This window comes from Mobula hypostoma, chromosome 4, assembly GCF_963921235.1.
Source record: "Mobula hypostoma chromosome 4, sMobHyp1.1, whole genome shotgun sequence".
Lineage (NCBI taxonomy): Eukaryota > Metazoa > Chordata > Chondrichthyes > Myliobatiformes > Myliobatidae > Mobula > Mobula hypostoma.
The window spans coordinates 93,602,242-93,628,994 of record NC_086100.1 but is presented as its reverse complement, the minus strand read 5'-3'; the positions used below and the strand labels follow the sequence as shown (position 1 = coordinate 93,628,994).

The 26,753-nt window shown below is 44.9% G+C and overlaps 1 protein-coding gene across 4 annotated transcripts in view; it reads left to right on the top strand.

Annotated features, from left to right (window-relative positions):
• The first annotated feature begins 256 nt into the window (after positions 1-256).
• The window catches only part of ryk (receptor like tyrosine kinase), a 408,854-nt gene continuing 382,357 nt past the window's right edge, over positions 257-26,753 (top strand). For 3 of the 4 annotated variants that reach the window (XR_010017704.1, XR_010017705.1, XM_063046162.1), the window contains exon 1: positions 257-509. Coding sequence is in view for 1 of the 4 variants with exons in the window: in XM_063046162.1 (XP_062902232.1) it covers positions 374-509 (136 nt within the window). In the remaining 3 variants the exon portion in view is untranslated. Of the gene's footprint in view, positions 510-8,070; positions 8,176-26,753 lie in introns of those variants that run through there. The other variant, XR_010017706.1, reaches the window with a different exon arrangement.

The following is a 26,753-nucleotide window of genomic DNA, read 5'->3' as shown; positions in this document are numbered from 1 at the left end:
ACTTCTCATCTTTTTTTCAGGTCCTGATAAAGGGTCTTGGCCCGAAATGTCGGCTGTTTACTCTTTTCCATTGATACTGCCTGGCCTGCTGAGTTCCTTCAGCATTTTGTGTGTAATGGTTGGCTAAGTGCTCGAGAGAAAGCTAGGGAGGGGATAAGAGATTGAGTGAGTTAGGCTAGGGAGGAACTGGGTGACTGGGAGGTCAGAGCTCTGCACGCGCCCCTGCTGCCGTGCGCGACCCCGTCCGGCCACGCGCGCTCGCGCCTGCGCCTAGCGATTGTGTGCCGGCCGTCCGTCCGCCATGCAGCAGAGCGGAGGTTAGGCGGTTCTACCGCTTGCGGAGCGCGCAGTTTGGCGGCTTTACCGCTGCGGAATGGCGGGCCGCGGCTGGACGTGCGGGATCGAGCAAGTGCTGTTGCTGCTCTGGAGCTGCTGCTTTGTCGTTGTCTATTCTGACGGCCCCGGGTTCAACCTCTACCTGAGCGTGGAAGAAATGCGAAGGCTGATTGGTGAGTGCGGGCCCCGAGCCTGCGAAGGAGGCCGCGCAGTCCTGAGTAGGAAGAAGTTGGGGAGCACAGGCGGGGAAAGAGCAGGGGTGTAGAGAACAGGTCTTTGGGAGAACTGTGAGGAAAAACATGAGGGGCAGGCGATGTTGGAATGTGTGGGAAAGAGAGAGGGGAATTGGTGGGATAATGGGCGAAAGGAGAGAAAAGAAGTGGGGAGAGGTCGTGGGTATTGACGGGTGGTGATCATGTGGAAGGAATAGGAAGGACATCACAGAAGTGGGCGGAGAGAACTGAGGTGAGATTGGTTACAGAACCAGTTGTGAGGAGAGAGTAATTGGTGGCGAGAGTCGGGTAGTTGTGTGTAAATGGGATAGCACAGGAGAGAGAAGAGGAGAGCGCGGAAGAGATGAGGTTTAAAACAGGTGTCGGCTGGTTAGCACAGAGAGGGTGGGGATGGGGACAACAAGTATGGAAGGGGTGAAGGAAGTAGTATGCGAGGGAGAGGACAAGATAAAGCAGGAGTGAGTGGCTGAGGACTGGGGAGGACCCAAGTGGGTTTAGATTGGTGTGAGAATGGGGTATGGGTAAGGGAAAGGGAATGGTGTGGAGGTAGAATTAGGAGAGTAGGAGAGAATGTGGGAAGATACCAAGTTAGGGGATATTGGTTAGAGGTGGGAGTGAAGGGGGGAGAGAAATGAGGTGGTGGTAAGAGATTGGGAGCTGAATGGAGAGAATGGGAATGTTGGCGGATTGGACCAGAACTAGGGGAAGAATGAAAGTTGAGAGGTGGTTGGAGAAGAGGGAGATAACAGAAGTGAGGGGAGAAAACGTGAGTGGGATAGATAAGGAATAGAGTGGGGGAGTGAGAAATAGAGAAAGAATGGGTGATGCACTGAGAAGTGTTTACAGAAGAATGTGAGAGTGAAAGTTCATAGCTTCTTGAAATTGGAAATACAAGCAGATTGCTAAAGTTGGCATATATAGTATTTGCCGCCTTCATTTGGGGTGTGAGTAGAAAAATCAAGAATTTATGTTGCAGCCTTATAGAACTTTCGGCAGGCTATATTCGTGTTCAGTTCTGGTAGTCTCATTACGGGAAGACTTTGGAAAGGGCATAGAAGACATTCACTGGGATGTTGTCGGGTTTAGAGAGTATTAGCCAGGATAGGTCAAACAAACTTGGATTGCTTTCTCAGGTGCATTGGAGACCATTGGGACACATGATTGAAATTTATAAAATTATGAGATGCATCAACAGGGTAGGTAGTCTTGTTCCCAGCATGTCAAATGCTGTAGATCACAGGGAATGTTTAAAGCTGATATTCAAAGCAAATTTTTATTTCACAAAGAGTGATGGGTGCCTGGAATGTCCAGCCAGGGGTGATGGGGCTGCAAATATAGTAAGTTTTGAGAGGTAGTTTGGGTAGATACAAGAACAGCAGTGAATAGAGGAATATAGACCACATGCATTTTGAATTGGTGTCATGGTGAGAACAGACATTGTGGGCTGAAACAACTGTTCCTGTGCTGTACTGTGTGGGGGGGATGAGAGTGGCATAGGGACAGATGTCAGGAGTAAAAGATGGTAGGAGCAAACAAGAATGTGGAGAGTGTTGATGGGTAGGGTGAGATGGAAAAATGAAAGAAAGGGTTGGAGGGCGAGGCAGTGGGAAAAGGGGATTGGAGAGTGGAGAAAGCGTGATGTGGAATAAGGGAGAAGACGAGTTGAAGTAGGAGAGAGTGGGAACAGCATTGAGGGCGAAGCAGGGATAAGTTGAATTTGAGTTTTGGGTGGGAGGGGAAAATGGTGAGAAAAGAGGTGCAGAGAGGGTGAGGGATTGGGCAGAATGTTGGGAGTGGGATGAGGAAATGAAGCTGTGAAGAGGCTGGAGTATTGGGAGGCAGGTAGGGAGCAAAGAGAGTAAAGGCAGTGTGAGTGGATCAAGGATGGGCAGAGAGAAAGGGGAAAGGGGTCGTGGGCAAATAGCACAGGAATGGGCCATTCAGCCCACAATGTGCTAAACCAGCTAAAGAGCAAATTGAAAACACCCAAACACTAATCTCTCCAACCTGTACAATGTCCATATCCCAATATTTTCCTTACATTTATGTGCCTATCCAAATATCTCTTAAAAGCCTTTCATGTTTTCACCTCTATCACCAGGCAGCACATTCTGGGCATCCATAACTTTTAAGTAAAAATCTTGCCCTCACACCTCTCTTCAACCTAGCCCCTCACACCTTCAATGCATGCCCTCTGGTATTAGACATTTCAACCCTGGAAAACAGATAATCACTGTCCACTCTATCTATGTCTCTCATAATCTTATAATCATCTATCAGATCTCCCCTCAGCCTCCAGTGCTCCAGGGAAAACAGCCCAGATTTATCCAGCCTCTCGTGATAGTACATCCCCTCTAAACCAGGCAACATCCTGGTAAACCTCCTCTACACGCTCTGCAAAGATTCAACATCCTTCCTATAGTGGGTTGACCAGAACTATATGTAATACTCCAGAAGCACACCCAAAATGCTGGTGAACGCTGCAGGCCAGGCAGCATCTATTGGAAGAGGTACAGTCGACGTTTCGGGCCAAGACCCTTCATCAGGACTGACTGAAAGAAGAGATGGTAAGAAATTGAAAGTGGGACTCTGCAACCCCGTCTCCCTCAGATCCCATCGTCAGCTCCTGGGCCCTCAGAGGCTCCAGCTTCCTCTCATCCCAACCCTCCCCTCTCCATTGACACCACCAGCCTCCCCCCTCCCCCCTCTGATCCCAGCTCTCATCTGTGCCGGGTCTTTACCATCCCCTCCGACCTTCAACTCTCTGAGGCAGAAGGCTCTGTTCTCAGTAAGGGCCTCACCTTTGTCCCCCTTCACCCACACCTCAGCGAGTTCCGTGTTCGCCATGACGCTGAACTCTTCTCCCGCCGGCTCTGTCTCCGAGCCCACTTCTTCGGCAATGACTCTCCCACCCCTACCAATGACCCCTTCTCCTGTCTTCAACCCTCCTCTTCATGGACACCCCGCTCTGGCCTTCTGCCTGCTCTGGATCTTTTTATTGCTAACTGCCGACGGGACATCAACCGTCTTGACTTCACCACACCTTGTTCCAATTCCAACCTTGCTCCTTCTGAACGCTCTGATCTCCACTCCCTCTGCACTAATCCTAACCTTACTATAAAACCCCCCGATAAGGTTATTGTAGTCTGGTGTACTGACCTCTACCTTGCCGAGGCACAGCGACAACTCGCGGATACCTCCTCTTATTTACCCCTCGATCATGACCCCACCAAGGAGCACCAGGCCATTGTCTCCCACACCATCACCAACCTTATCAGCTCAGGGTATCTCCCATCCACTGCTACCAACCTTATAGTTCCCACACCCCACACTTCCCGTTTCTACCTCCTACCCAAGATCCATAAACCTGCCTGACCAGGTAGATCCATTGTCTCAGCTTGCTCCTGCCCCACTGAACTCATTTCTGCATATCTTGACACTGTTTTATCCCCCCTTGCTCAATCCTATGTTCTTGACACTTCTCACGCTCTGAATTTTTTCAATGATTTTAAGTTCCCTGGCCCCCACCGCTTTATTTTCACCATGGATGTCCAGTCCCTATATACCGCCATTCCCCACCACGAGGGTCTCAAAGCTCTCCACTTCTTTTTGGATTCCAGACCTAACCAGTTCCCCTATACCACCACTTTCCTCCATCTAGCGGTATTAGTCCTTACTCTTAGTAATTTCTTCTTTGGCTCCTCTCACTTCCTCCAAACTAAAGGTGTAGCCATGGGCACCCGTATGGGTCCCAGCAATGCCTGCCTTTTTGTTGGCTTTGTGGAACAATCCATGTTCCAATCCTATACTGGTATCTGTCCCCCACTTTTCCTTCGCTACATCAACAACTGCATTGGTACTGCTTCCTGCACACAGGAAGTGTGGATTGGGACAGGTTGTTCTCAGGCAAAGATGTGATCGGTAGGTGGGAAGCCTTCAAAGGAGAAATTTTGAGAGTGCAGAGTTTGTATGTTCCTGTCAGGATTAAAGGAATAGGAATAAGGAACCTTGGTTTTCAAGGGATATTGCAACTCTGATAAAGAAGAAGAGGGAGTTGTATGAAATGTATAGGAAACAGGGAGTAAATCAGGTGCTTGAGGAGTATAAGAAGTGCAAGAAAATATTGAAGAAAGTAATCAGGAGGGCTAAAAGAAGACATGAGGTTGCCTTGGCAATCAAAGTGAAGGGTAATCCAAAGAGCTTTTACAGATATATTAGGAGTAAAAGGATAGTAAGGGATAAAATTGGTCCTCTTGAAGATCATTGTGGTCGGCTATGTGCGGAGCCAAAGGAAATGGGGGAGATCTTAAATAGGTTTTTTGCGTCTGTATTTATTAAGGAAACTGACATAAAGTCTATGGAATTAAGGGAATCGAGTAGTGAGGTCATGGAAACTGTACAGATTGAAAGGGAAGAGGTGCTTCCTGTCTTGAGGAAAATTAAAGTGGATAAATCCCCGGGACCTGACAGGGTGTTCCCTCAGACCTTGCAGGAGACTAGTGTTGAAATTGCAGGGGCCCTGGCAGAAATATTTAAAATGTTGCTGTCTACGGGTGAGGTGCCGGAGGATTGGAGAGTGGCTCATGTTGTTCCGTTGTTTAAAAAAGGATCGAAAAGTAATCCGGGAAATTATAGGCCGGTAAGTTTAACGTCGGTAGTAGGTAAGTTATTGGAGGGAGTACTAAGAGACAGAATCTACAAGCATTTGGATAGACAGGGACTTATTAGGGAGAGTCAACGTGGCTTTGTGCATGGTAGGTCATGTTTGACCAATCTATTGGAGTTTTTCGAGGAGGTTACCAGGAAAGCGGATGAAGGGAAGGCAGTGGATATTGTCTACATGGACTTCAGTAAGGCCTTTGACAAGGTCCTGCATGGGAGGTGAGTTAGGAAAATTCAGTTAGTTAGCTAGGTATACATGGAGAGGTGGTAAATTGGATTAGACATTGGCTCAATGGAAGAAGCCAAAGAGTGGTAGTAGAGAATTGCTTCTCCGAGTGGAGGCCTGTGACTAGTGGTGTGCCACAGGGATCAGTGCTGGGTCCAATGTTATTTGTCATCTATATCAATGATCTGGATGATAATGTGGTAAACTGGATCAGCAAATTTGCTGATGATACAAAGATTGGAGGTGTAGTAGACAGTGAGGAAGGTTTTCAGAGCCTACAGAGGGGCTTGGACCAGCTGGAAAAATGGGCTGAAAAATGGCAGATGGAGTTTAATACAGACAAGTGTGAGGTATTGCACATTGGAAGGACAAACCAAGGTAGAACATATAGGGTTAATGGTAAGGCACTGAGGAGTGCAGTAGAACAGAGGGATCTGGGAATACAGATACAGAATTCCCTAAAAGTGGCATCACAGGTAGATAGGGTCGTAAAGAGAACTTTTGGTACATTGGCCTTTATTAATCAAAGTGTTGAGTATAAGAGCTGGAATGTTATGATGAGGTTGTATAAGGCATTGGTGAGGCCGAATCTGGAGTATTGTGTTCAGTTTTGGTCACCAAATTACAGGAAGGATATAAATAAGGTTGAGAGAGTGCAGAGAAGGTTTACAAGGATGTTGCCGGGACTTGACAAACTGAGTTACAGAGAAAGGTTGAATAGGTTAGGACTTTATTCCCTGGAGTGTAGAAGAATGAGGGGAGATTTGATAGAGGTATATAAAATTATGATGGATATAGATAGAGTGAATGCAAACAGGCTTTTTCCACTGAGACAAGGGGAGAAAGAAACCAGAGGACATGGGTTAAGAGTGAGGGGGGAAAAGTTTAAAGGGAACATTAGGGTGGGGGCTTCTTCACACAGAGAATGGTGGGAGTATGGAATGAGTTGCCAGATAAGGTGGTAAATGCGGGTTCTTTTTTAACATTTAAGAATAAATTGGACAGATACATGGATGGGAGGTGTATGGAGGGATATGGTCCGTGTGCAGGTCAGTGGGACTAGGCAGAAAATGGTTCGGCACAGCCAAGAAGGGCCAAAAGGCCTGTTTCTGTGCTGTAGTTTTCTATGGTTTCTACATGCTGAGCTCGTTGACTTCATTAACTTTGCCTCCATCTTTCACCAGCCCTCAAGTTTACCTGGTCCATTTTCGACACCTCCCATCCCTTTCTTGATCTTTCTGTCTCTATCTCTGGAGACAGCTTATCTACTGATGTCTACTATAAGCCTACGGACTTTCACAGCTACCTGGACTATTCCTCTTCCCACCTTGTCTCTTGCAAATATGCCTTCCCCTTCTCGCAATTCCTCTGTCTCTGCCGCATCTGCTCTTAGGATGAGGTTTTTCATTCCAGGGCGAAGGAGATGTCTTCCTTTTTTAAGGAAGGGGGCTTCCCTTCCTCCACCATCAACTTTGCTCTCAAATGCATCTCTCCCATTTCACACACATCTGCTCTCACCCCATACTCCTGCCACCCCACTGTGGATAGGGTTCCCCTTGTCCTCACCTACTACCCCACCAGCCTCCGGGTCCAACATATAATTCTCCGTAACTTCCGCCACCTCCAACAGGATCCCACCACCAAACACATCTTTCACTCACAGCCCCCTTTCTGCTTTCCGCAGAGATCGCTCCCTACACGACTTCCATGTCCATTCATCCCCCCCATCCCTCCCCCCCGATCTCCCTCCTGGCACTTATCCTTGTAAGCGGAACAAGTGCTACACATGCCCTTACACTTCCACCCTTACCACCATTCAGGGCCCCAGACAGTCCTTCCAGGTGAGGTGACACTTCACCTGGAGTCGGTTGGGGTGATATACTGCATCCGATGCTCCCGGTGCGGCCTTCTATATATGGCTCAGGCTGGGAGACCGTTGCGCTTTGTCCGCCAGAGAAAGCAGGATCTCCCAGTGGCCACACATTTTAATTTCACGTCCTATTCCCATTCTGATATGTCTATCCACGGCCTTCTCTGCTGTCAAGATGAAGCCACACTTCAGGTTAGAGGAACAACACCTTATATTCCGTCTGGGTAGTCTCCATCCTGATGGCATAAACATTGACTTCTCTAACTTCTGTTAATGCTCCTCCTTCCCTTCTTACTCTATCCCTTATTTATTTATTTATTTTTTAAAAAATTTCCCTTTTTTTCTCTCTCTATTCTCCCTCTGTCCCTGTCACTGTAACTCCCTGCCTGCTCTCCATCTTCCTCTGGGCTCCCCTCCCCCTTTCTTTCTCCCTGGGCTTCGCCTCCCATGATCCTCTCCCTTCTCCAGCCTTTTGCCAATCAACTTTCCAGCTCTTAGCTCCATTCCCCCCTCCTCCCCAGTCTTCTCCTATCATTTCGGGGATCCCCCTCCCACTTTCAAATCTCTTACTGTCTCTTCTTTCAGTTAGTCCTGACAAAGGGTCTCGACCCGAAACGTCGACTGCACCTCTTCCAGTGGATGCTGCCTGGCCTGCTGCATTCCACCAGCATTTTGGGTGTGTTGCTTGTGTAACGCTCAGTTGCTTGTGTAACGCTCAGCTATATTGGTTTGTATATGTCTAGGGGAAATCCCGCCCAGCACCGGCCTGAACGCTTCCCGCTGAGTCGGTTGCTGTACCACTGCCACCCAAATCAATCCCAAACATCAATCATCAGCCAGCACACACAGTACGTTTTACCAGGTACACTTTATAGATATTACTAAGTCTATGAAATTAATATAAGTTTGATACAGAAAAGGAAGTAATGGAAAAAAAAGGCGCCAGACTTATCAAAGTCCAAGTTCCTCGTGCACAAGTTGGAGCTCAGAAATTCCTGACGACCACCTGGATCCTGTCGACTCGCGGCTCGGGACCACCCAGACCCTGTCGACTCACGGCTCGGGACCACCCGGACCCTGTCGACTCGCCCGGAGTGATCAACCGGAGCCTTTCCGCACATCCGCCGTCCTCTCCGTCTCTCCTCCGACTCCCCGCCAAAACCCCCTGTTCCCAGTCATATGAGACAGCATTATCACCGGAAGAACGATAACATGAATACCCATTGGCTAATAGCACCCTGCTGTCTGTATTAACCCAAGCAAATGTCTAGGGAGAGACTTTCTCAGCATTTAACATAACATAGAAGCCATTTTAATCCACATACGCAGTAATTTAAAAGGTTAACATAACAAAGAAGCCATTTTAAATTTAACATACAAAAAAAAGGAGACCCCGTACACTTGAATTTCCAGCATCTGCAGATTTCCTCATGTTTGCAATACTCCAGATGTGGCTTAACCAGAGGTTTTAAAAAGTTGTAACATAACTTCTTGACTTTTGAATTCAGTGCCTTGACTATTAAAAGCAAGCATTCCATAAGCCTTTGTAACCATTTATCGACCTGTGTGGCCACTTTTCAAGGAGCTATGAACTCTATGCTCTGCAGCACTGTTAAGGATCCTGCTATTAACAGTGTCAGTGTACTGTCTCCTTGCATTTGCCCTACCAAGGTGCAACCTCTCACATTTATCTGTGTTAAACTCTATCTGCCATTCTCAGCATATATCTGCAACTGATCTATGTCATACTGTATTCAAGGATTTCAAAGGTACAATTTAATGTTAGAGAAATATATACAATATACATCCTGAAATGCTTTTTCTTTGCAACTATCCTTGAAAACAGAGGAGTGCCCCAAAGAATGAATGACAGTTAAATGTTAGAACCCTGAAGTCTCCCCCAGCTCCCCTCCCTCCTGTGCGGAAGCAACAATTCTGCCCCCCCGGCAAAAAAAAGCATCAGCACCCACCACTGAGCACTCAAGCTTGAGCAAAGCAATAGAAATGACACAGACTTGCAGTTACCCCAAAGATTTCATGTTTCACCTGGTATTTGGCATACCACAGGCTCTCTCTCTCCCTAATAAGGGAGAAAGAGGTGTCTCTGTTTTCCCAGCGAGTGGGGAGATGTAACAAACAACTCGCTGGTTTACGATGTTAAAAGACCGCTACGTTGCTTTTGTCGAGCTCTGTGCCCAGAACTCTGGGCACACAACCGCAGATATTCCAACTCCCCTGATGACACATGTGTCTCCTGTCGTGACACTGACCCTCGATGTGCCTGTCTCCAGAACCCCAAGGTCCTAGGCTTCCAAATCTGAGCCGGACTCTTGGGCCGAGCCCTTGGCATGCTGAACCACAATGGCCGGTTATGATACCCCGAGAGTGGGTCCCATTTCCGCAAAGAACCATTGTCAGCGTGTAACTCCAGGTCAGGATCTTCAGAAGAACCCTGAAAGGGAAAAATAAAGATATTAAAGATTGAAGTAAAGCTGTTTCGGAAGATACAAGCAAAGGAGTTGCCATTTAGTGTCCTGATCACTCTGCTCCACCTTCTTTACCAATTTTCTACGCTATCCACAATTCCACCAATCTTGGTATCATCCACAAACAATAACCCACCCATTTTTATTTTCATTTAGGTCATTTATATACATCACAAATAACAGAAGTCCCAGCACAGATCCCTGAGGAAATGCACTAATTACAGACCTCCAGCTCGATTAAGTTCCTTCAACCACTACCCTCTGTCTTCTATGTGTAAGGCAGTTCTGAATCCAAGCAGCCATTTCACTCCAGATCCCATGCATCTTAATCTTTTGGATTAGCCTCCCATGAGGGACTTTGTCAAACATCTACTAAAATCCATACAGACAAAACCCACTGCCATAATTTTATCAATCAATCTCGTCATCTTTTCAAAAAATTCTATCAGTTTTCTAACACTCAAGGTAGATTGGAGGAGGATACTGGTGGGATTGACAGCAGAGCAGAGGTGGCTGAAGTTTCTGGGAATAGTTCCAACAAAAAGTAACTAAAAAGCTATAAGAAGGGAAAAGATGAAATATGAGGGCAAACTAGCCAATAATATAGAGCAGGATACTAGAAGTTTTGTCAGGTATATAAAGATTAAAAAGAGAGGTGAGAGTTGATATTGGACTTCTTGGAAAATGATATTGGCAAGGTAGTAATGGGGTACAAAGAAATAGCAGATGAACCTTATGAGTATTTTGCATCTGTCTTCACTGTGGAAGACACCAGCAGTATGCCAGAGGACCTTGAGTGTCAGGAGCAGGAGTGAGGCCATTGCTATTACAAAGGAAAAAGTGCTGGGCAAACTCAAAGGTCTTGAGGTGGATAAGTCATCTGGACCAGATAAACTACATCCCAGGGTCCTGAGAGGTTGCTGAAGAGATAACGGATGCATTGGTCATGATCCTTCAATAATCACTTGATCCTGGCATGGTCCCAGAGGACTGGAAGATTATAAATATCACTCCACTCTTTAAGAGGGGAGGAAGACAAAAGAAAGGAAATTATAGGCCAGTTAGCCTAACATCAGTGGTTGGAAAAGTCTATTGTAGCCCCCACTGGTCAGCCTCAGGGTTGCTCAGCTCACTGTCGTCTAGGGAAATAACCCTCGGCCCCGCCAACTGGGTAATTAGTTTGTGTGTAAGCTGTGTGTGTACTCCACCCCGCCCAAATAACAGACAATACACCAGATACAATTAAATGATTTAGAGTTTATAGATATTACTGGAACTATATAATTAATAGAGAATAAAACATCAAAGGAAAATAAAAGGCGCCACACTTATCAAAGTTCAATCTCTTCGTGCACAAACAGTTGGAGCTCAGGAACCCCTCCTTCACCCTGTGACCCCTCGGACCACCTCAACCTGCCGCCTGGGACCAACTACGGTGGTCGGCCAGACGCTCCACACGAGTCTGTCTCCGTCCCCTCTCCTCGCCGAACCAGATACAATTAAATGATTTAGAGTTTATAGATATTACTGGAACTATATAATTAATAGAGAATAAAACATCAAAGGAAAATAAAAGGCGCCACACTTATCAAAGTTCAATCTCTTCGTGCACAAACAGTTGGAGCTCAGGAACCCCTCCTTCACCCTGTGACCCCTCGGACCACCTCAACCTGCCGCCTGGGACCAACTACGGTGGTCGGCCAGACGCTCCACACGAGTCTGTCTCCGTCCCCTCTCCTCGCCGAACACCTGGACCTGTCAGCGGACTCGCAGCACCTGGTCCATCCTCTGTCTCTCTCTCCTGCCTTCTCTCCAGAACCCGCGCATACAGTATCTTACAGACACACAGAAAGCATAACAACTATCCCAGTTGGTTTATTTGTCCTCTTACCAATAGATAATCCAAAACAAACTGCTAGCAGGAGGACTTTCTCAGCAGTTAACATAACAAAGAAGCCCTTTCAATTATATCATAACAAAGAAGCCATTTTAATTAGACTACACCGTGACATAAAAAAAAGAAACTCCTTACACTATTAATAAGGATGAGGTTTCAGGGTACTTGGAGACTAATGATAAAATAATTCAAAGTCAGCATGGTTTCTGTGAAGGGAAATCTTGCATGACAAATCTGTTAGAGTTCTTTGAGGAAGTAACCGGCAGGGTTGACAAAGGAGAGGCAGTGAATGTAATTTGCCTGGATTTTCAGAAGGCATTTCAAAACGTGCCACACTAGAGGCTGCTTAACAAGATAAGATATATGGTGTTACAGGAAATATACTGATGTGGATAGAGGTGTGGCTGATAGGCAGAATGCAGTGAGTGTGAATAAAGTGGGCCTTTCCTGGTTGGCTGCCAGTGACTAGTGGTGTTCCTCAGGGGTCAGTATTGGGAGCGCTACTTTTCACATTGTTTGTCAATGATTTAGTGGAATTGATGGCTTTGTGGCAAAATTTGTGGATGATACGAGGATAGGTGGAGGGGTAGGTGCTGCTGAGGAAGCAATGAGATTGTAGTAGGACTTAACAAATTGTAAGAACGGGCAAAGCAGTGACAGATGGAATACAGTGTTGAGTAAAGTATGATAATGCATTTTGGTAAAAGGAATAATAGTCATAGTTATACTTTATTGATCCTGGGGGAAATTGGTTTTCATTACAGTTGCACCATAAATAATAAATAGTAATAAAACCATAAATAGTTAAATAGTAATATGTAAAATAGTAATAGTGCAGACTGTTATCTGAATGTGGAGAAAATTCAAACATCAGAGGTGGAAAGGGACTTGGGAGTCCTCGTGCAAGACTCCCAGAAAATTAATTTACAGGTTGAGTTTGTGGTAAGAAGGCAAATACAATGTTGGCATCTATTTCAAGGGGAATAGAATATAAAGACAAGGAGATATTGCTGAGGCTTTATAAGACATTGGTCAGGTTGCACTGGAGTATTGTCAACAGTTTCAGGCCCCTTATCTCAGAAAAGATGTTTTATCATTGGAGAGAGTCCAGAGGAGGTTCATGAGGATGATTTTGGGAATGAAGGGGTTAACATATGAGTAGCTATTGGCCTATACTCACTGGAATTTAGAAGAATGCGTGGGGATATCATTGAAACATACTAAATGTTGAAAGGATTAGATAAGATGGATGTGGAGAGGATGTTTCCTGTGTTGGGAGTATCCAGAACTACAGCCTCAAAATTGATGGACGGCCTTTTAGAGGTGAGGGGGAGATTTTTTTTTTTTAGCTGTAGTGTACTGAATTGTGGAATGCTCTGCCACAAACTGCGGTGGAGGCCAAGTCTGTGGGTACATTTAAAGTGGAACTTGATAGTTCCCCCGATTGTTCAGGGCATCAAAGCATATGGCAGAGGCAGGTGTATGGGGTTGAATGGGTTCCGGGATGAGCCGTGATGAAATGGCGGAGCAGGCTCGACGGGCTGAATGGCCTAATTCTGCTCCTGTGTTTTATGGTCTTATGGACACGACCTGACCCGCATGAAGCCATGCTGGCTCTCCCTGGGTTTCCAAATTCTCGTATATCCTATCCCTAAGAAGTTTCTGCAGCAGTTTCCCTACAACTGATGTGAGACTCACCAAACTATAGTTCCCAGGATTTTCCCTTGTTCCCTTCTTACAACATCAGCCACTCGCCTGTGTCTAGAAGAGGATACGAAGATACTGGTTAAGGTCTCAGCAATCTTGTCTCTTGCCTCCTTCAGTAATCTGGGGTAAACCCCTTCAGGCCCTCTGGCCATCCACTTGAATACTCATAAGCAGGCCCAACACTTCCTCCTCCTTGACCTCTAATTGCCATAATACTCAACACTGATATCTTGGTCCTCCATATCCTTCTCCCTGGTAAATACTGAAACAAGGTACTCATTAAGTACCTCACTCACCTTCTCTGCATCCAAACAAAATGTCCCCCCCCTCCCTTTATCCTTGAGTGGTCCCACCTTTCCCTGGTTATCCTCTTGCTCTTGATGAATGTATAAAATGCCTTGGGTTTCACCTTAATCCTACTTGCCAAGGACTTTTCATGGTGCCTCCTGGCTTTCCTAATTCCCTTTAGTTCTCATCTGGCTTATTTATAGTCCTTGTGTGCTTTCTTTGATCATAACTTATGAAGCTTTACATTCTTTTCCTTTTTCTTCTAGACTAAATTCATTACCTCTCTGTTCAATTGATCTTTAAACACCCTCCACATGTCTGATGTGGACTTGTCAGAGAAAATGTGTTCCCAATTAACTCAGCTAAGTGCCTGCTGAATGCTCTCATAATTTGCCCGATTCCAATTTAAAACTCTCCTGAAAGAACTGTACCTATCCAGAGTTGTGGTTCTGTTTCCTGACTGCTGACCTGGTCAGTCACCTGGCCAGGGTTATTACTCGACACCAGGTCCGTTACTGCTCCTCCACTCATTGGACTGTCCACATATTGTTTTAAGAGACCTGGATACACTTAACAAATGTTAGCCTGACATCAGTGGTTGGGAAGTTGTTGGAATCAATTGTTAGGGGTGAGATTACGGCGTACCTGGAGGCACATGACAAGATAGGCCAAAGCCTACATGGTTTCCTGAAAGGAAGATCCTGCCTGACAAACCTACTGCAATTCTTTGAGGAAATTACGAGCAAGGTACACAAAGGAGATGCAGTAGACGTGGTGTACTTGGATTTTCAGAAGGCCTTTGGCACATGAGGCTGCTTAGCAAGATAAGAGCTCATGGAATTACAGGGAAGTTACTAGCGTTGGTGGAACATTGGTTGGTTGGCAGAAAGCAGAGAGTGGGAATTAAGAGATCCTATCCTGGCTGGCTGCCGGTTACCAGTGGAGTTCCACAGGGGTCAGTGTTGGGACCATTACTTTTTACGATGTACAATTGAAGTCAGAGGTTTACATACACCTTAGCCAAATACATTTAAACTCAGTTTTTCATGATTCCTGATATTTAATCTGAGAAAACATCCCTGTCTTAGGTCAGTTAGGATCACTACTTTATTTTAAGAATGTGAAATGTCAGAGTAGTAGTAGAGAGAATGATTTATTTCAGCTTTTGTTTCTTTCATCACTTTCCCAGTGGGTCAGAACTTTACATACACTTTGTTAGTATTTGGTAGCATTGCCTTTAAACTGTTTAACTTGGGTCAAGCATTTTGGGTAGCCTTCCACAAGCTTCTCACAGTAAGTTGCTGGAATCTTGTTTCATTCCTCCAGACAGAACTGGTGTAACTGAGTCAAGTTTGTAGGCCTCCTTGCTCGCACATGCTCTTTCAGTTCTGCCCACAAATTTTCTACTGGATTGAGGTCAGGGCTTTGTGATGACCATTCCAATACCTTGACTTTGTTGTCCTTAAGCAATTTTGCCACAACTTTGGAGGTGTGCTTGGGGCCATTGTCCATTTGGAAGACCCATTTGCGACCGAGCTTTAACTTCCTGGCTGATGTCTTGAGATGTTGCTTCAATATATCCACATAATTTTCATTCCGCATGATGCCATCTATTTTGTGAAGTGCACCAGTCCCTCCTGCAGCAAAGCACCCCCATAACATGATGCTGCCATCCCCATGCTGCACGGTTGGGATGGTGTTCTTCAGCTTGCAAGCCTCACTCTTTTTCCTCCAAACATACCGATGGTCATTACGGGCAAACAGTTCAATTTTTGTTTCATCAGACCAGAGGACATTTCTCCAAAAAGTAAGATCTTTGTCCCCATGTGCACTTGCAAACTGTAGTCTAGCTTTTTTATGGCATTTTGGAGCAGTGGCTTCTTCCTTGCTGAGCAGCCTTTCAGGTTATGTCGATGTAGGACTTGTTTGAGTGTGGATATAGATTCTTGTCTACCTGTTTCCTCCAGCATCTTCACAAAGTCCTTTGCTATTGTTCTGGGATTGATTTGCACTTTTCGCGCCGAAGTACGTTCATCTCTAGGAGACAGAATGCCTCTCCTTCCTGAGCGGTATGACGGCTGTGTGGTCCCATGGTGTTTATACTTGCGTACTATTGTTTGTACAGATGAACATGGTACCTTCAGGCATTTGGAAATTGCTCCCAAGGATGAACCAGACTTGACATTATTTTCTGACCTTAACCCGATAGGAAATTTGTGGGCAGAACTGAAAAAGCATGTGCGAGCAAGGCCTACAAACCTAACTCAGTTACACCAGTTCTGTCTGGAGGGATGAAACAAAATTCCAGCAACTTACTGTGAGAAGCTTGTGGAAGGCTACCCAAAACGTTTGACCCAAGTTAAACAATTTAAAGGCAATGCTACCAAATACTAACAAAGTGTATGTAGAGTTCTGACCCACTAGGAAAGTGATGAAAGAAATAAAAGTTGAAATAAATCATTCTCTCTACTACTATTCTGACATTTCACATTCTTAAAATAAAGCAGTGATCCCAACTGACCTAAGACGGGATGTTTTCTAAGATTAAATGTCAGGAATTGTGAAAAACTGAGTTTAAATGTATTTGACTAAGGTGTATGTAAACTTCTGACTTCAACTGTATGTCAGTGATTTGGACTATGGTATTAAGGGATTTGTGGCTAAATTTGCCGATGATACAAAGATAGGTGGAGGAGCAGGCAGTGTTGAGGAAACAGAGAGCCTGCAGAGAGACTTAGTTTAGTTTAGAGGAATGGGTAAAGAAGTGGCAAATGAAATACAATGTTGGAAAGTGTATGGTCATGCACTTTGGTGGAAGAAATAAACGGACAGACTATTATCTAGATGGGAAGAGAATTCAAACTGCAGAGATGCAAAGGAACTTGGGAGTCCTTGTGCAAGATACCCTTAAGGTTAACCTCCAGGTTGAGTTGGTTGTGAAGAAGGCGAATGCAATGTTGGCATTCATTTCTGGAGGTATAGAATATAAGAGCCGGGATGTGATGTTGAGGCTCTATAAGGCACTCGTGAGACCATACTTGGAGTACTGTGTGCAGTTTTGGGCTCCTTATTTTAGAAAGGATATACTAACATTGGAGAGGGTTCAGAGAAGATTCATGAGAATGATTCCAGGAATGAGAGTGTTACCGTATGAGGAACGTCTGGCAGCTCTTGGTGGGCTGTATTCCCTGGAGTTGAGGAGAATGAAGGGGGGATCTCATAGAAACATTCCAAATGTTAAAAGGCCTGAACAGATTAGATATGGCAAAGTTATTTCCCATAGTAGGAGATTCTGGGATAAGAGACCTCAGGATTGAAGGACGTCCTTTTAGAACTGAGATGCAGAGAAATTACTTTAGTCAGAGGGTGGTAAATCTGTGGAATTGGTTGCCACGAGTGGTTGTGGAGGCCAAGTCATTGAGTGTATTTAAGGCAGAGATAGATAGGTTCTTGATTAGCCAGGGCATCAATGGCTGTGGGGTGAAAGCAGGGGAGTGGGGATGACTGGACGAAGTGGATCAGCCCATGATTGAATGGCGGAGCAGACTCATTGGGCTGAATAGCCTACTTCTGCTCCTAAATCCTAAATGGTCTTAGCCCATCTAAACCCCTTGCACTAAGAAGGGCCCAGTTTATATTTGGGAAGTTGAAATTTCCCATGAAAACAACCCTATTTTCTCACACATTTCCTTAATCTGATTACGTATTTGTTCCTCAATCTCCCAGGGTCTGTAGTACAATCCCATCAGTGTGATTACACCCTTCCTGTTCCTGAGTTCTACCCAAATGGACTCAGTCTCTGAACCCTCCATTATGTATCCCCTGAATGCAGCTGTGAGATTGTCCCTGATTTGTAGTTCAACTCCCTAGGTGGGGTATAGTCTGCCTGCAATTCCGTGACTATTGGTAGTTGGCATCGTATATTCTGCCTGAAATTCTGTGACTAGTGGTAGTAGGTGGAATATATGTTCTGCCTGGAATTCCATGACTAGTGGTATTTGGTGTCGTATATTTTCCCTGGAATTCTGTGACTAGTGGTAGTTGGCGTCATATATTCTGCCTAGAATTCTGTGACTAGTGGTAGTTGGTGTCATATACTCTGGCTAGAATTCTGTGACTGGTGGTGGTTGGTGTCGTTTATTCTGTCTGGAGGTCTGTGACTAGTGGTGTTCTGCAGTGATCTGTTCTGAGGCCCCTGTTTTGTAATTTTTATAAATGATTTGGATGAGGAAGTAGAGGGGAGTGTGGTAAATTTGCAGATGACTGACAGGTGTATAAGATGATGAGAGACATTGATCGTGTGGATAGTCAGAGGCTTTTTGCCAGGGCTGAAATGGTTGCCACAAGAGGACACAGGTTTAAAGTGCTGGGGAGTAGGTAGAGAGGAGATGTCAGGGATAAGTTTTTTACGCAGAGAGTGGTGAATGCGTGGAGTGGGCTGCCGGCAATGGTGGTAGAGGCGGATATGATGGGGTCTTTTAAGAGACTTTTGGGTAGGTACATGGAGCTTAGAAAAATAGAGGGCTGTGGGTAAACCTAGTAATTTCTAAGGTAGGGACATGTTCGGCGCAACTTTGTGAGCCGAAGGGCCTGTATTGTGCTGTAGGTTTTCTATGTTTCTATGATCTATAATGGTTGATGGTGTTCTGGATAGCGTAGAAGGTTGTCGTAAGTACAATGGGATGCAGACAGGATACAGAGCTGAGAGGAGAATGGCAAGTGGAGTTTGATCTAGAAAAGTGTAAAGTGATACACTTTGGCAAATAGAACTTGAAGGAGGAGTACAAGGTTAACGGCAGAAATTTTAGCATTGCGGAAGGGAGGCTGCAAAGGAGATTTACCAGGATGCTGCCTGGGTTAGAGGGCATGTCTTAATGAGGAAAAGTTGAGTGATGTAGGACCTTTCTCTTTGGATAAGAAACAACTGGATAGACATATAAAATGTATATACGTGCGTATATAAAATTGACAGCTGCCACCTTTCTCAAGGCAGCAATGGCTAATACCAGAGAACATTTTCGGGTTACAGAATTGGAATGGGACGTGGAATTAAAATGTATGGCCACAGGGAGATCCGATGCAGACTGGGAGATCGTTTCGCTGAACACCTACGCTCTGTCCGCCAGAGAAAGCAGGATCTCCCAGTGGCCACTCATTTTAATTTCACGTCCCGTTCCCATTCTGATATGTCTATCCAAGGCCTCCTCTACTGTAAAGGTGAGCCACACTCAGGTTGGAGGAACAACACCTTATATTCCGTCTGGGTAGCCTCCAACCTGATGGCATGAACATTGACTTCTCTAACTTCCGCTGATGCCCCACCTCCCCCCCCGTACCCCATCTGTTATTTATTTATTTATATACACACATTCTTTTTCTCCCTTTGTCCCTCTCACTATACCCCTTGCCCATCCTTTGGGCTTTCTCCCCTCCCCCTTTTCTTTCTCCCTAGGCCTCCTGTCCCATGATCCTCTCATATCCCTTTTGCCAATCAACTGTCCAGCTTTTGGCTCCATCCCTCCCCCTCCTGTCTTCTCCTATTATCTCCTATCATTTTGGATCTCCCCCTCCCCCTCCCACTTTCAAATCTCTTACTAGCTCTTCTTTCAGTTAGTCCTGACAAAGGTTCTCGGCCCGAAACGTCGACTGTACCTCTTCCTGGAGATGCTGCCTGACCTGCTGCATTCACCAGCAACTTTCATGTGTGTTGACCAATTGATAATGTTCTTTTTGTATAATTTAATAAAACAAGAAAAATTTCTTTAAATGGTTATTTATAATTCTTAGTAATTGTTACACCCAAATAAGTAAATTGGTTTCTTACAATTTTAAAAGGAAGGTTAATATCAGTTGATACCAAATTATTCAAAGGGAAAAGTTCACTCTTGTGTAGGCTCAATTTATATCCAAAAGTCTTGAAGTTATTTTTTGATCATGAGTCTCTCTGACATGTCTTTAATGCAACTCATTCAGATGCGCACAGTATACTTGAATGTCGTCATTTCTTTCTTTTCCTTGCCACTCAGAGAGGGTCGGAAATTGGAAAAGGTCCTGATAGGCAGTGTTGCATTTAAACAGGGTTAGCTTGGACAGAAACATGGAGATGACTGATTTGTCTTTGAAACGATTCTCTTGCAATTGAAAATTGATTTAATTAAACTTGCAATAATTCTGCCAAACAAACAATATAAGCATAATATTCTTGAGCTGATTACTAAATGAAGCATTTGAGCCTTCAAAGAACTTTATCAGTTTCAAAAAGCGTGTAACCCTCAGGTTTGGCCAGCTCGTGTTCGTTTACGGGAAAACAGCCTCTGGCCCGGACAAACTGAGAAATCACGTTTGGGTGGATGCTGTGTAATTTTCTGTCCAGTTATAAACCCACAACGCAAAATACCAGACATAATACCATATGCAATAAAATGATTGAACTTTATGAATCTTAATCTGAATATAAGGTTAGTAATGAAAATAAAACAAAGGGCCCATGTCAAAGAAAAGTCAAAAGTGCACGTTGGAGCTCTCAAATTCTCCATTCTTCCACCATCGATCTCCTCCAAGCGTCGCCGACCTTTGGGCCCTCAGATCCCAGTCCACTCTGTCCGGTGGTCTACCAGCTCTCTCCACATGTGTCTTCCCTCTTCCTCTCTCCTCGACCCATGGACTAACATGCATACCCAAGTCCTGTTATCTCCAGCCATAACCCAAACATTGCTGCTACAGAGAACCCGTTACAGTGAACATTACAGAGAAGCTATTTCATTAGCCTTAGCAGTGAAATATTGCAGAGAAGCCATTACATTAGCAGTGAATCCTTACAGTGCGTTACAAGTGCATAAAAATGTCTTAAGCAGTTTCCTTTTGAGAACCATTTGACTTCTGTGTGCAATAGCAAGTGTTCAAATCGTTCATAATTTTCAATACAAACTCTGAAAATAGTTGAGAATTGTGAGCCTGGGCTTTAAATTTTGTGTGTGTCTTTGATAACAGCATTTAGCCAATCACGAGGTTTTTTTTGCAACAAGATGCCTGAATTGCATAATGAATGGTAAATATGTTAGGTACAGCTTTTTGAAAGAAAATAATAACCCCACAGTGGTGGCCTGTGAATGATGGAGCTTCATCGGTTGCACAAGTAAGATTGTTGGTGAGCAGAATGTACTTCTCTTTGGAAAAAGTGCATAAAAATCCTGAGAAATTGATTCCCCCTTGGTATCTGTTTCTAGTCCCCTTGCAAATAATAACTCTTGAGCCATGCTTTCATCGTTCATGAAGTGAACAAAACCAAGAAGTAAGCAACACACACAAAATACTGGTGGAATGCAGCAGGCCAGACAGCATCCATAGGAAGAAGCATAGTTGACGTTTTGGGCCGAGACCCTTAGTCAGGACTAACTGAAAGAAGAGATAGAGATTTGAAAGGGGGAGGGGGAGATCCGAAATGATAGAAGAAGACAGGAGGGGGGAGGGATAGAGCTAAGAGCTGGAAAGTTGATTGGCAAAAGGGATACCAGGCTGGAGAAGGGAGAGGATCATGGGATGGGAGGCCTAGGGAGAAAGAAAGGGGGAGGGGAACGCCAGAGGAAGATGGAGAGCAAGCAAGGAGTTGTTGTGAGAGGGACAGAGAGAGAAAAAAAAGGGAGAAAAATAATGAATAAATAAGGGATGGGGTAAGAATGGGAGGAGAGGCATTAATGGAAGTTAGAGAAGTTAGTGTTCATGCCATCAGGTTGGATGCTACCCAGATGGAATATAAGGTAGTGTTCCTCCAAACTGAGTGTGGCTTCATCTTGACAGTAGAGGAGGCCATGGATGGACATATCAGAACGGGAATGGGAGGTGGAATTAAAATGTGTGGCCACTGGGAGATCCTGCTTTCTCTGGCGAACAGAGCATAGGTGTTCAGCGAAATGGTCTCCCAGTTTGCGTCGAGTCGCCCCAATATAATAGAAGGCTGCACCGGGAGCACCGGACGCAATATAACACACCAGCCGACTCACAGGTGAAGTGTTGCCTCACCTGGAAGGACTGTCTGGGGCCCTGAATGATGGTGAGGGAGGAAGTATAAGGGCATGTGTAGCACTTGTTCTGCTTACAAGGATATGTGCCAGGAGGGAGATCGGTGGGAAGGGATGGGGGGGACGAATTGACAAGGGAGTTGCATAGGGAGTGATCCCTGCGGAAAGCAGAAAGGGAGGGAGGGAAAGATGTGCTTAGTGGTGGGATCCTGTTGGAGGTGGCCGAAGTTACGGAGAATTATATGTTGGACATGGAGGCTGGTGGGGTAGTAGGTGAGGGTAAGGGGAGCCCTATCCCTAGTGGGGTTGCAGGATGATGGGGTGAGAGCAGATGTGCGTGAAATGGGAGAGATGCGTTTGAGAGCAGAGTTGATGCTGGAGGAAGGGAAGCCCCTTTCTTTAAAAAAGGAAGACATTTCCTTCATCCTGGAATGAAAGACCTCATCCTGAGAGCAGATGTGGTGGAGATGGAGGAATTGCGAGAAAGAGATGGCAGTTTTGCAAGAGACAGGGTGGGAAGAAGAATGGTCCAGGTAGCTGTGAGAGTCTGTAGGCTTATGGTAGACGTTAGTAGACAAGCTGTCTCCAGAGATAGAGACAGAAAGATCAAAAAAGGGGAGGGAGGTGTCAGAAATGGACCAGGTAAATTTGAGGGCAGGGTGAAAGTTGGAGGCGAAGTTAATGAAGTCAACGAGCTCAGCATGCATGCAGGAAGCAGTGCCAATGCAGTCGTCGATGTAGCGAAGGAAAAGTGGGGGACAGATACCAGTATAGGCGTGGAACATAGACTGTTCCACAAAGCCAACAAAAAAGGCAGGCCTAGCTGGGACCCATAGGGGTGCCCATGGCTAAACCTATAGTTTGGAGGAAGTGGAAGGAGCCAAAGGAGAAATTATTAAGAGTAAGGACTAATTCTGCTAGACGGAGGAAAGTGGTAGTAGAGGAGAACTGGTTAGGTCTGGAATCCAGAAAGAAGTAAGAATTTGTTCCCTGGCAAAGTAGACTCAACTGCAGAAGAAAACTCTGTTGTCCGAAGTGTGTTGCACAGTGTGCCATCTACATTCTCAGACATTTCATCTAATCATCTTTGAACAGAGCTGTGCTGAGCAGAATCACTTTAATTATTTCGTCTGGTGACTTCTGTAAAACTATTTCGCCCCACCCCACCCCCTGCTTACTGCTGGCAAAATCAGTTCTCAGGTTGTGTGGGGCTTTCCAGATTAGCAATGAACAATGAAATATTGTATGAAGCACACAAGCCATCACTGTTGTAAAGAGCTGGCAGACATGCTTTGAAATGTTTTCCATTTCTGAACGTTTTCATGAGTTGACTGAAAATAAAGCCAAGTTCTTGTCTACTTTATCAGAGTGAGTATATCTCTTCAAATGTTCAAGGAGCCTAGAGGGTTTCATTCTCTCATTTGAAAAAAAGCTTGTTCACATAATAGACTGCTGTTATGCTGTTGGTCGCTGGTATAAATCCATGTTTCAAATACTCGACACTATACTGTCTACACTTTTTTTTTCATTTGGTTTGCTTCTGCCGTTTTTATTATGGGTTAATGACAACAGTCAATCACTTATTGTTTAATTTCAACTTCAAGCATTGCGATCAATAAAGGGGAAAGTTATGATGGCATCATAGCTCAGGTAAAACTTGATTCTCTGCTTGAAGGTACATAACATGGGACAACAATACCTTGGTTGGGTCGTAAGCTAGAGAAATGCGGTCAAGATTATTCGAAAGGCATATTCTGAACTTTACCGCATGGAATACCATGCCATGCCATCTAGTTGCATGCCATCTTGGACAATGTCTCCCATCCACTACATAATGTACTGGTTGGGCACAGGAGTACATTCAGCCAGAGACTCATTCCACCGAGATGCAACACAGAGCGCCATAGGAAGTCATTCCTGCCTGTGGCCATCAAACTTTACAACTCCTCCCTTGGAGGGTCAGACACCCTGAGCCAATAGGTGGGTCCTGGACTTATTTCCTGGCATAATTTACATAGTACTATTTAATTATTTATGGTTTTATTACTATTTAATTATTTATGGTGCAACTGTAACGAAAACCATTTCCCCCGGGATCAATAAAGTATGGCTATGACTATGACCATACCCTAATTCACAGGAATTGCACCACCGTGTGATTAGAATATAGGAATCATTCTAGCTAACACTGTACCGCAGTAGCGAATGGCAATAATGCACTGGCCAGACCTGGAAATAACATGGTTCCTTTAGTCCAGATTTTTCATGATATGCCAAATACAGAAGTTTTACATTGCTTTTTAACAGCTAAAAGATGCAACGAGCAAAGTTTAAGAGGGTGGAGTGTTAACAAGTGATGAGGTAATTACATGATCATTGTAATCAATTATGATGCACTGAGGATCAAATGCTTATGAGTAATTCATTTCTTAAATTAAGCCTGTAATCCCTCAACTGCCCCCTTGCTTACCGAGTGCCCCCCCACCCACGTTATCACTGCCTTAGACTTTCCCACTGCTCCCATGGTGACTATATCACAAACTTTGGGAACCACCGCTTTAAAATAACTGGAGGAAAGTGTAGCTTTTTTACACAGAGAGGGATATTTGCCTCAAACAGGCTGCTGGCAGCAGTTGCAGTGGCTGGTACAGTAGGGACATTTAAGAGATTCATAGGCACAGGATTATGGGTGGTATAGACGGAAGGCTTAGATTGATAGCAGCAAACTAATGTTCTGTCATTCACTATAAGATGTAGTTCATTTTTCTTAAACGATACTCAATTTATTTGATTAATATAATTTATTGAAAAGGGGAAAACTTTGATGGAGAAAGTATATTTTTAGCATTTTATTGAAACCAGCATTGGCAGAGGAAATGCTTTGCCATCTGGTGAGAGCAACATTTGGGAATTCTTTTTTCTTGTACAAGCTTGTATAGCACAGCCACCTACTGGGGTGTATCAGACAAAATGGACTGCTTGCCGATGATGATGCAAGATCCACATCAACTGATGATGCTACTGTTAGTTTTCTACAAGCGGTATTAAGGGAATGGTACCAGAGGATTGGAGGGAGGCAAATGTTGTCCCCTTGTTCAAAAAAGTTAGTAGGGATAGTCCGGGTAATTATAGACCAGTGAGCATTACGCCTGTGGCGGGAAAGCTGTTGGAAAAGATTCTCAGAGATAGGATCTATGGGCATTCAGAGAATCATGGTCTGATCAGGGACAGTCAGCATGGCTTTGTGAAGGGCAGGTCGTGTCTAACAAGCCTGATAGAGTTCTTTGAGGAGGTGACCAGGCATATAGATGAGGGTAGTGCAGTGGATGTGATCTATATGGATTTTAGTAAGGCATTTGACAAGGTTCCACACAGTAGGCTTATTCAGAAAGTCAGAAGGCATGGGATAAAGGGAAGTTTGGCTAGGTGGATTCAGAATTGGTTTGCCCGCAGAAGGCAGAGGGTCGTGGTGGAGGGAGTACATTCGGATTGGAGGGTTGTGAGTAGTGGTGTCCCACGAGGATCTGTTCTGGGACCTCTACATGATTTTTATTAACGACCTGGATGTTGGGGTAGAAGGGTGGGTTGGCAAGTTTGCAGACGACACAAAGGTTGGTGGTGGTGTAGATAGTGTAGAGGGTTGTCGAAGTTTGCAGAGAGGTGCAGAAGTGGGCTGAGAAGTGGCAGATGGAGTTCAACACGGAGAAGTGTGAGGTGGTACACTTCGGAAGGACAAACTCCAAGGTAGAGTACAAAGTAAATGGCAGGATACTTGGTAGTGTAGAGGAGCAGAGGGATCTGGGGGTACATGTCCACAGATCACTGAAAGTTGCCTCACAGGTAGATAGAGTAGTTAAGAAAGCTTGTGGGATGTTAGCTTTCATAAGTCGAGGGATAGAGTTTAAGAGTCACGAGGTAATGATGCAGCTCTATAAAACTCTGGTTAGGCCACACTTAGAGTACTGTGTCCCGTTCTGGTTGCCTCACTATAGGAAGGATGTGGAAGTATTGGAAAGGGTACAGAGGAGATTTACCAGGATGTTGCCTGGTTTCGAGAGTATGGATTATGATCAGAGATTATGGAGCTTTGGAGAGAAGGAGGATGAGAGGAGACATGATAGAGGTATACAAGATATTAAGAGGAATAGATAGAGTGGATAACCACTGCCTCTTCCCCTGGGCACCACTGCTCAATACAAGAGGACATGGCTTTAAGGTAAGGAGTGGGAAGTTCAAGGGGAATATTAGAGGAAGGTTTTTTACTCAGTGAGTGGTTGGTGCGTGGAATACACTGCCTGAGCCAGTGGTGGAGGCAGATACACTAGTGAAATTTAAGAGACTACTAGACAGGTATATGGAGGAATTTAAGGTGGGGGGTTATATGGGAGGCAGGGTTTGAGGGTCGGCACAACAATGTGGGCCGAAGGGCCTATACTGTGCTGTACTATTCTATGTTCTATGTAAGGCTTGTAAATGGTTAGATGAGCAAGGTTATCTTGATTCAACAGTAGTCACACAAGTTCAACCCTCCCTCACGACCAAAGACAAACACTGCCTTCACTGTATCATAATACATAGGAGCAGAATAGGGCCAATCGTCATTGTCATTTCTTATGTGTCGTGTCATATCATTATCTTTCCATGATCATGATTGTTCTTGGCAACTTTTTCTGCAGAAGTGGTTTGCCATTGCCACCTTCTGGGCAGTGTCTTTACAAGACAGGTGACCCCAGCCATTATATCAATACCCTTCAGAGATTGCCTGGCGTCAGTGGTTGCATAATGAGGACTTGTGATATGCACCAGCTGCTCATATGACCATCCACCACCTGCTCGCACGGCTTCATGTGACCCTGATCGGGGTGAGGCTAAGCAGCTTGCCCAAGGGTGACCTGCAGTCTAACAGAAGGAAGGAGCGCCTTATACCTCCTTTGGTAGAGACGTATCTCCACCCCGTCACCTACATTCCATCATGGCTGATTTATTATCTCACTGGTTCTTCTGCCTTCTCCCTGTAACCTTACTAGTTA